The sequence below is a fragment of the Xyrauchen texanus genome, chromosome 27 (genome assembly GCF_025860055.1).
Source record: "Xyrauchen texanus isolate HMW12.3.18 chromosome 27, RBS_HiC_50CHRs, whole genome shotgun sequence".
Classification (NCBI taxonomy): Eukaryota; Metazoa; Chordata; class Actinopteri; order Cypriniformes; family Catostomidae; genus Xyrauchen; species Xyrauchen texanus.
This window is the reverse complement of record NC_068302.1, coordinates 24,906,519-24,917,507: the sequence shown is the minus strand read 5'-3', so window position 1 is coordinate 24,917,507 and position 10,989 is coordinate 24,906,519. Positions and strand designations below refer to the sequence as shown.

The 10,989-nt window shown below is 37.4% G+C and overlaps 1 protein-coding gene across 1 annotated transcript in view; it reads right to left on the bottom strand.

Moving 5' to 3' along the window:
* Window positions 1-10,989, bottom strand: part of LOC127621177 (sortilin-like) — a 29,829-nt gene that overhangs the window by 3,215 nt on the left and 15,625 nt on the right. The window contains exons 10-19 of the mRNA XM_052094683.1: window positions 10,426-10,581; window positions 10,160-10,266; window positions 9,892-9,994; window positions 7,332-7,503; window positions 6,696-6,883; window positions 6,396-6,585; window positions 5,059-5,175; window positions 4,055-4,163; window positions 1,577-1,689; window positions 1,366-1,486 (exon numbers count right to left, since the gene is read on the bottom strand). Of these exons, the coding sequence (XP_051950643.1) occupies window positions 1,366-1,486; window positions 1,577-1,689; window positions 4,055-4,163; window positions 5,059-5,175; window positions 6,396-6,585; window positions 6,696-6,883; window positions 7,332-7,503; window positions 9,892-9,994; window positions 10,160-10,266; window positions 10,426-10,581 (1,376 nt within the window). The remainder of the gene's footprint in view (window positions 1-1,365; window positions 1,487-1,576; window positions 1,690-4,054; window positions 4,164-5,058; window positions 5,176-6,395; window positions 6,586-6,695; window positions 6,884-7,331; window positions 7,504-9,891; window positions 9,995-10,159; window positions 10,267-10,425; window positions 10,582-10,989) is intronic.

The following is a 10,989-nucleotide window of genomic DNA, read 5'->3' as shown; positions in this document are numbered from 1 at the left end:
GCTTCTCTTCCGCGTCAACAGACATTCTGCAACACTAGGTAATGTTATCTTAGAAATGGAATCCAGCACACATCTGGCTCCAAGCACAACACAGACTCCTACACAAACTCAGAGTCTGCAAAAAAAAAGTATCTACTGAATCCCATCTGGCTAAGTGGGAACATGATCGTGGTCGAGTGAAAACTAGAGTGAACATCGGCAGGGCATTTGATTCCTGGAGGGACCTTCGTTCGGTATTGCGGATCAAAACAGACCCTGAATTGGCGTTCTTCTTATTGGGCAGGTAAGCTTACATAACTGCAAAGCATGTGAAATATAGTGCCATACGGATTGATCTGTGTGATCTTGCCAACTAACACTGATGAATTGCAAGCTACCTTGCTTCATAACTTTCAAATAATTTCAACGATCTTCTCTTTTTACTAAAAGTCAGGTATACAGGATTATTTTAAGCAAATGCACCGATTTCTTGATCGTAGTACAACATATGACATACAAAACATACAATAGTACAACATAACAGTGCAACAGTAAACTGTCTGGTATTGTTTGGTAGTATGTAGCTCTATGTGTGTATCATTATTCTATGTTATCTGATAAGTAGTTTTAGTTTAGTCTCAAAGTTTGTAGTAAAACAATCATAACTGTGTAATTTTAATTATGCTACCTCATCTGGCAGCATGATGCCAGTGAATCACGTTCAGTCTCTTTGTACGTTACGTCATTGTTTTGGATGCTCGCTCGCCTCCCTATGGTGTGTGTGCATGAGCAACAGGTTGCTGGCTGCAGTTCACTTAATGGCCACAGTACATATTTATGATGTTGGCGTAACCTAATTTGTCAGATTGATTCAGTCAGATTAAATAATATTTGTGATGAATAAAACAAGTTCATTTATATGTTGCCTCATGAAGACATTTGTTTTGGGTTACCTCTCTAAATATCTTTTACTGTGTACAGTGGGTTTAAAAATGGTCAGAGGTCACTAGTAAAAATGCTATTATCAGCATAAGTCAAGTAAAAAAAAAAGTTTAACTGAAAAATATACATTACACACATTATATTTTTTGTATTTGTTAAGTCCCCCATTTGCTGTAATGTCAGCATGCTCTCGAGCTCTTTGTACTTTGTACAAAGGACTTAACATGGCCAATTTCACAATTTTGCTAACATTTGTTTATTGACCTTGAAATATTGTAGAATCTTTGTCCTTCCAGGTTTAATTGAGGAAAATCTCAGATTTGCATTGTAGTCTCAGACTTTTGGACCCCACTATATAAAAAGTCTGACCCCACTAAATTATTAACTAAACAAGAAGTTTGGGATTATTAGTGTGAGATGTGAGATTGCTGTCACAATCTGTACCTCATCTGAGTCATCATGGAAATCGCTTTTAGGTATTCCAACCACATCTGTTTCCAGTGGCTCATCTATGCCACTGGCTTCCACATTATGCTGTAAAACGGAGTATCTGTGCACCAGGAACCTGCAGAATATAGAAGACAGAACATTTAGAATTGTGACATTAGCATAGAACACATGCGTACACCTTAAAAGGTTTGTAGAACAAACTTACCTTCCACCACAGACATACTTCTTCACAAACAGAGCCCCAAACAATATACTGATCAGCAGGAAGGCTGTGACGATGGCAATGATAGGGGCAATATGTGAGGTAGGTTTATCTGTCTGTAGATTACAGGATAAAACTGTGCATGAGTATTACAAGAGAAGGTTTAAAGGAATATTCTGGATTCAATACAAGTATAGGTCAATCGACACAATTTCATATTAATGAGTTTCAGAAGGGGCAAATTATTGGCCTGCATCAAGCAAAGAAAACAACTAAGGAGATTGCTGAAATCACTGGATTTGGGTTAAGAACTGTCCAATGCATTATTAAAACCTGGAAGGATAGTGGTGAACCGTCAGCTTCGTGGAAGAAATGTAGTCGGAAAAAAATCTTGAATGATCGTGATCGGAGATCACTAAAAGTCACATCATAAAAAATAAACAGTAGAACTCACGGTTATGTGTAAAAACGAAAGTAAGAGCATTTCCACACACACAATGTGATGAGAATTTACAGGATTGGGACTAAACAGCTGTGTGGCCACAAGAAAGCCACTTGTTAGTGAGGCTAATTGGAAAAAACTACATCAATTTTCTAGGGAGCATAAAGACTATGGAGCAATGGAAAAAGGTAATGTGGTCTGATGAGTCCAGATTTACCCTATTCCAAAGCGATGGGCACATCAGGGTAAGAAGAGAAGCACATGAATCAATGCTCGCATCAAGCGTAGTACCCACTGTACAAGCCTCTGGAGACAGTGTTATGATCTGGGGTTGCTTCAATTGGTCAGGTTCTAGGCTCAGCAACATTATGCGGCAATACAATTAAGTCAGCTGACTACTTGAATGCCCTGAATGACCAGGTTTCACAATCAATTAATTTTTTTCTTCCCTGACAGCACAGGCATATTCCAGGACAACAAAGTCAGATTAATTGTCGGGCTTAAATTAAGAAAGTGTGGTTCAGGGAGCATGAGGAATCATTTTCACATGATTCACACTGTGGCCACCACAGTGTCCTGACCTTAACCCCACTGAAAGTTTTAGGATGTGCTGCAGGATGTGCTGCAGGTTCAACTTTGCCATCATCAATAGAAGATCTCGGGCAAAAATGAAAGCAACTCTGGATGGAAATCTATCTGGTCCAGAATTCAATAAATGTTTAATCCAGGAAGTAACTGATTGTTTAAATTGCTATAAACTAGTTAGTCCCAACCAGTGGTGCACATAATCCAGGGGTTACTTAAACATTTTTGATTTTGCTTTGTTTAATATATTAAACACATTATGACTTAATTGGCTTAAATTTATAAATACATTTGCTGTTAGGTCTCTCTAGAGACAATTACTCTTTGATTGCCCCAAAACTTGCGAAAGACAAACAAGCTCAGGCAACTGAAGAGTCTTTTTATTTATTTATTTATTTTTTTTTTATTCGAAAGTGAATCATTGTAATATTATACATTTTAATAAAATAAAATGCTGAATGACATCCAGTATGAGTTGTCAATAAAAGGGTACTTCAGCCTTACTGATGGGGCTGTGGGGCTACATACTGTAAGACAAAAAGTTCAAGAAACACTGCTTTAAGCGATGTCAGCTGTTGTGCTAACTGTTGAAACCTGAATATGCAAACTGATTGGCAGGCATTGAGCATATTGATTGAATGATTTTCTGATTGGTTAAAAACAGTGCAGGCCACTCCATTGCCACAGTTTTACTGTTTACACAACGTAGGACTGTCAAGGAGACAAGTGTAATTTCTCAGGACACATATTTCAGTGAGATTTGTCATATGAGTATTAATCCAAACAAAGAATTTACAACACCTTTAAAGGAATATTCTAGGTTCAATACAAGTTAAGCTCAATTGACAGCATTTCGACTAGTCCCTCATTTTCTTAAAAAAGAAAAAGCAAAAACACTTACAATGGATGTAAATGGGGACCATTTTTGGAGGGTTTAAAAAGGCAGAAATGTGAATCTTATAGTTTTATAAAAGAACTTACATGAATTCTTCTGTTACAACCGGTGTATTATTTGAGCTGTGAAGTTGTTTAAGTCATTGTTTTTACAATGGGTTTACGGTGTTCCGTCATCATGGCAACGAAGTTGTAAAAATGGATATAACATTAAACATAGAAGGTTAGTAAGCGATTTATCACGCTAAAATCACGTAAACACATATATTGTTTTTGTCTTGTGGCTATACTTCGTATTTTAACATTTACATATTGGCCCCATTCACTAATTGAATGTGCCTCACCCAGAGTTTAGCTTTTTTTAAGAAAAGGAGGGCCTAGTTGAAATAATTTTTTGTGGTAATCAACATTATGCCGCAAATGCAGTTGATTGAGCTTAACTTGTATTGAATCTGTAAAATTCCTTTAAATAAGTCATTCACACATTCAGTAGGGCAATAAATCTTTGATAAATCATATAATTAAACTGAAAACATGGACAAGATTTAGTGTAGCCTCACCAGCTGTTGAGGGTCCAGCAGATTGCTGACGCATTTCTTTCTCAGGTCAATTTCCTTTCTTTCTGGTTGTTTCCCTCCCTCACATTTATCACCCGGAATCTTCCGGTACCTGGTAACAGACAAAAACTAATTTACTGCAATGATATTATCTACAGACAACCAGGAAACAACTGCCACATTGTATCCACATGCACTGCTGTCCTTCTGTGACCAAATAAAGAGGTGTGGTGTCTGGGCCTGGGTAGCTCAGTGGTAAAAGAAACTGGCTACCAAACCTGGGGTATAGTAAAGGTTCAAATCCCAGGGAGTGCTGATTGACTCCAGCCAGGTCTCCTAAGCAACCAAATTGGCCCGGCTGCTAGGGAGGTTAGAGTCACATGGGGTAACCTCCTCCTATAATGTGGTTCATTCTCAGTGGGGCGCAAGGTCCGTTGAGTGTGGATGCTGCGGTTGATGGCGTGAAGCCTCCACACGCCCTATGTCTCCGTGGCAACGCACTCAACAAGCCACATGATAATATGCGTGGGTTGACAGTCTCAGTAGTGGAGGCAACTAGGATTTGTCCTCCGCCACCCGGATTGAGACCAATCACTACGCGACCACGAGGACTTAAAAGCACATTGGGAATTGGGCATTCCAAATTGGGATTTTTTTTTTTTTAAAGTAGTGTAGTGTCTTCACACTACATAAATTATAAAAATAAATATGAGTACTCACTTAAAGTAAAGGTAAGTAATGGGGTCTAAAGCTTCTTGTTGAGTCAGAGGGGGAAAACAACAGTGTCCTAACCAGCAATGATGGTAGATGGTAAATCTCATTGGTTAAAAGTCTTTTTTATATATTCAAAACCAACAATATATTCTGATTAGCAGTCATTTTGTCACTTTGTCCAGCATTCTGCTTTTAGCAAGGACATATAAAGTAGTTGCCAGTTGACAGTTGCCCCTAGCTAGGGCGAGTTATTTTTGCACAACTGATTGACAATAGTAAACATAGGGCATTACCCGCTGGTCTGTAGCTGTTCCTTTTCGCCATTGATGCAAATATCCAAATCATGGCCTTTGAGATCCGCCTGTTCAATACATTCTGAGCTGCTCTCGTTACGGTAGTATCCAAAGTCACTATGAGAAATATTAATTAAGATAAACAAAGTTAGAGGGGCAGAAAAAATTAAGCTGCATTCACGATTCTCGTCAGGGTGTCAACGCCAGCGTCAAGCACCGCTGTGAATTCCACATGAAAATGAAGTCTCTTGCATTTTCATGATCGTTAAATCTTTTCGTGCTTCTGTGGTAATTAAATTGTGCCTTAAAGAGGGTGCAAATTACTTGATTTCTGTCACAAGTCCCATTTGGGCTTGTTTTGTACAGCAAATAGTATTAAGACGTCCTTTCCACAATCACTGACAAGGCTGTTGTTTATGTGTGTGTGTGTGTTTGTGATGTGTGCATCAGTGGGATGACTCTGGACAGATACATCGCAAAGGTTCCGCCCTACTCTAACCACTGTTTATGCGGATTTATTTAAGGCATAATTGACGATGGACTGTAGAATTATTGAAAAATAATGCACACCCGAGGTGGTAATGCGGCCATGATGCGCAACAGATTGACCATTATACCTCTGGTGTGCATTATTTTTCAATAATTCAACAGTCCATCGTCAATGTATGTGTGTGTACATGTGTGAGAGTTTGTGTGAGAGCTAAAGAGAGAGGACGGGAGAGCACAAAGGTGCTTTACACCATGGGAGGCTGATTAGGGTGAAATACAGTGATACACTTGCACATATTAAAAGTTATTTTGGATAATATAGAAACTTTTTTTGTTGATCAAGTTGCAGGGGTGCGGCTCTTTTTGTTGGTCATGACTGGAGTCTCTGTGTGTGTGTGTGTGTGTGTGTGTGTGTGTGTGTGTGTGTGTGTGTGTGTCAGCGTATGAGTGATGAGTGAACGACAGAGAGAGAGAGATTGTCATTTTTATCTGATGTACTTAACCAGTGTCTTTGTTTTATTTTTGTTATTTTGCTGAGGTAGCCTGTACAGCTCTTTGAAATAATTTAGCAAAGTGATATGGAACCATTATGTGGTCAAGACCTGGAACTACTTCATAGCCATGTGTTTACTTGTAAAGTAATTGCACAACTTAGAATGTCCATCAACCAATTAGAATCAAGCATTTAACAGACCCGTGGTATAAGCTTTATTTATCTGTAAATGCATGTAAATTAATTAATCGCATGCATTAAAACAGTTAATGTGTCCATGAAATAAAATCCAAAATGTAGATAAAATCAAAAATTGTTTACAAAAAAATACAATAACTTTTCTCTTCACGCTCACCACAGGAAGTCATCCAGTGTGCAGAGACACGGTGTGTGCTGCTTGTTGACTACATATTCCCTGCCAATCCAGCAAACTGAGTCCTTTTTCACACGCAGGAAATGCTCTTTATAACCTAGCATACAGCCATCTTCTGGGTCGCTGATGTCATCAGAGTGCGCCAGCCACTGGACATAATCACTTTCGGTGCCTGGAAAATAGACAGAAAAAGGCATTGATGAAAGATTATGTTTTGGGAAAATTTAATTATGGAAAGTACAACATTAATTTTGTGTAGTTGAAACAAAACTGGTCACTCACAGTCACGAGTCAGCAGGTCTCTAAAGTCGATGGTGTAAGTTACCCAGTGGCTGATCATAGCATCTTCATAACCCCATAGACTGACATTCACTGAGCGGGCGCCAGGCTCTGAGGCCAGACCTGTGAAGTACATCGGTGTTTGGGTAAACTTATAAATGTGCCAACATTGCCCCTCATCAGTAGAAAACCTGAAGAGATACACAAAAATATATAAAATTTTTAAAACAAGTCATTTTTATTTTTATTACATGTATAAAGACAGTTACAATGAAGTTCCATGTTCCAGTTTGACAACCAGAGCGTGTCCAAATACTTCCTCTTAATTTTGAACCATATATCTATTGTATTATAACTTGAAACCTAACACACTTCTTTATGTATGGATTAAATTCCTATGTTTAAAATAAATGCCACTTGGTTTGATATTTTTCTATATAATACAAATGTTGAAAATATATTCATACATTTTAAGTGAGGCTAAAATGTACAAATACTTTTGTGAAGAAGAAATTGAAGCTATGAACTTTAACTTTAAATCTCTCACAAGAATATTAAACAATGTCACATTCCATCGGTCCCAGGATGATGCATTACAATCACTTTGTTCACAGGCCCTACAGAAAGTGTAATACTCACTTAATCTCAGAAATGGGTGTTGCTGTATTGTGCTCCACGGCCACCAACAGGCCTCCTGAGTCCAGAATCGCATAGTGGTGTGGACCCTTCAGAGCTAGCAGCCAGGTGTAGCCACCATCATCAGATACATACACGTCAGGAGTCAACACCGATATCGCATCACCAACACTGCCTAAAAAAAATAAAATCAAGATTAGAAAGTGTTTGAAAGTTTGGAATGGTAACGTTTAAAAGGATAGTTCCCCAAAAAGAAAATGTTCTCATCAATTACTCAACCTCATGGCATCCCAGATGTGTATGACTTTCTTTCTTCAGCAGAACAAAAATGAAGATTTTTAGAAGAATATCTCAGCCATGTAGGTCCTTACAATGCAAGTGAATGTTGATCAGACATTTGTAGCTCCAAAAATTACATACCAAATGTAAGGCACCAAAATCCACATGACTCCAGTGGTTAAATCTTTATCTTCAGAGGTGATATGAAAGATGTGGGTGAGAAACAGACAAAAATGTAAGTCATTTTTTTTACCTTAAATCTCAACTTTCACTTTTACATCTGTAGGCCACATGTGGTGCCTGTTTAGTGTCACTATCACATCTTAAAGTGAAAGTGGAGATTAAGTGTAAAAAAGGACAAAAATATTGATCTGTTTCTCAAACACACCTATCATGCTGCTTCTGAAGATATGGATTTAACCATTGGTGTTTTATGGATTACTTTTATGCTGCCTTTATGTGATTTTTTTGAGCTACAAAGGTCTGATCACCATTCACGTGCATTGTAAGGACCAACTGAGCTAAGATATTGCTCAAAACATTTATGTTCTGCAAAAGAAAGAAAGTCATAATTATTGTGTCTATGGAGTCAAACATATTGTGTCTATGTAGCAGCGGGTAAACAAAACATTATCATTGAAATTGATCTTTTAAAAGTCTTGTTTGAAAACTTATTTTTATAATTATTAATTACTTAAATATTTGAGTAGTTGATAAAATTGTAAATACCCTGTTTAAGATCGTATTAGTGGCCCTTTAAATGCATTTTATTTTAACTACATTTTTTTTCAAATAAAATCGGATTGAGGTCAGGGCCAATACCTTGACTTTGTTGTCCTTAAGCCATTTTGCCACAACTTGAGGTATGCTTAGGGGTCATTGTCCATTTGGGAGACCCATTTGTGACCGAGCTTTAACTTCCTGGCTGATGTCTTGAGATGTTGCTTCAATATATCCACATAATTTTCCTTTCTTATGATGCCATCTATTTTGTGAAGTGCACTAGTCCCTCCTGCAGCAAAGCACGCCCACAGCATGATGCTTCCACCCCCATGCTTCACGGTCCCCATGTGCACTTGCAAACTAGTCTGGCTTTTTTTATGCCGGTTTTGGTACATTGGCTTCTTCCTTGCTGAGCAGCCTTTCAGGTTGTGTCGATATAGGACTTGTTTTAATTTGGATATAGATACTTGTCTACTTGTCCTCCAGCATCTTCAGAAGGTCCTTATTTGTTGTTTCGGGATTGATTCGCACTTTTCGCACCAAAATACGTTCATATCTAGGAGACAGAATGTGTCTACTTCCTGAGTGGTATGATGGCTGCTTGGTCCCAAGGTGTTTATATTTGCAAACTATTGTTTGTACAGATGAACATGGTACCTTCAGGCTTTGGAAATTGCTCCCAAAAATGAACGTCAAGCAAAGAGACACGGAGTTTAAAGCTAGGCCTTAAAATACATCCACAGGTATACCTCCAATTCAGTACACCTCCTATCAGAAGTTAATTGGCTAATTGTCTAAAGTCTTCACATAATTTTCTGGAATTTTCCAAGCTACTTAAAGGCACAGTTAACTTAGTGTATGTAAACTTCTGACCCACTGGAACTGTGATATAGTCAATTAAATGTGAAACAATCTGTATGTAAACAATTGTTGGAAAAATGTCTCATGTCATGCACAAAGTAGATGTCCTAAATAACTTGCCAAAGCTATAGTGTGCTAATATTCAATCTGTGGAGTGGTTAAAAAAAATGTGTTTTAATGACTTCAACCTAAATGTAAACTTCTGACTCCAACTGTATATGTTGCTTCTCAAGTAAATGTATCTTGTTTTAAGGATTTTTATACAACTTTAAATGGAAAACATGACAAAAACACTTGATAACAATAATTTGTTTTACAGTGAATTTCTTTACTGAATTAACTTAATAAAAAGTATTATTTTTCCCCCTTTAATTTAGTGAATGCCATTTAGAGGTATTTTTAAAAGATGATTTTGTCCACTTATTCGTTAGTGAGCACATTTAATACAACCTTTTAAGTCGGGGCACAAGCTGAATAATCGGTTAAGCACTAATGATTAATCGATGCAATAATCGCTGAATAGTCGAATAATAGTTCTGATAATCATTAGATTAATCGATTATCAAAATAATCGTTAGTTGCAGCCCTAATGTGTTAAAGTTAAACCAACGCTATCACTATATGTTTTTGGTTCGTAAGGATGTATTTGCCTGTCGTGAGTGTAAAGTTTGTACTGTCCATATTAGTGTGTGGGCATTACCATGAGCCAAGATGAGTCCCACAGCATTGGGTTCACTGAGAGGCAGCATGGGAACATTTAGCTTCAAGGAGGTGCTGTATGAGGCATGGATATGCAAACTACACTGCATGTGAAGAACACAACCATGTAAGTACACACAAAAACACAAACCCATTTCAAAATACACTAAACAACATAGATATACCAAGAGAGATAATTCACTGAGCCATATTCGCAGTTCCACTGCCCCAAATCAAAGTTGGGGGAGTAGAACTGATAAAGGTCATACCAAATCTTTATCTTTGGATGTGGAATCACACTTGGTATTCTCCGGTTTCTTCAAAGGAACCCATTCTCCACCCTGATCAAATGTTATTACCGTCTGCACCGAGCCATCTTCAGGAGGAAGAGAGAGAAGATGGATAATTAAGAGCAGTAAACTCAGTCTATGTAATGTCATCCATGCATAGTACATAAATGATCATACAAGGAGCCTAAACTGTTGATTTAGAAAAATGTGTGAGTATGTTTTCCGTGTAAAGGGTGAAGTCATACCCTCAACCAGGACACTAGTAGTGAAAACTCCTCTGAGTGAAGTGATGTTTGTGAAATCTGTGTTGCTTCCTGTGGTCGTATAAAGGTGGCGCTCTAGAGACTTCGAATATACAGTGCCCCTGTCATCTGACACATAGATGGTGCCAAACCCAGTGTCTAGACAAAAACAAAAAACAAACATACACTGCAGTTTAAAGACACATATACTTTAAGGTTCATCACATAAATGCGTAGTTGACATTTGGGAAGTTAATGTGTCCTACAATGTGACGCCATATTCAATCTAAAACAGTTTTTAATAGCATTTAGCTAAATATTTTGTAAATATTTTTTTTTATTAAATATTACCTGGATGGAATATTTCTACTTTTTACAAATTAATTTGTCGCACTGTAGGACCATTTCAAATGAATGAGTGGATGCAAAAATGGTGAACATTACAGCACCTAATATATAAACTTTGCCTTATCCATTCATATACAGTATATATATATATATATATATATATATATATATATATATATATATATATATATATATATATACAGTATACATATACATATA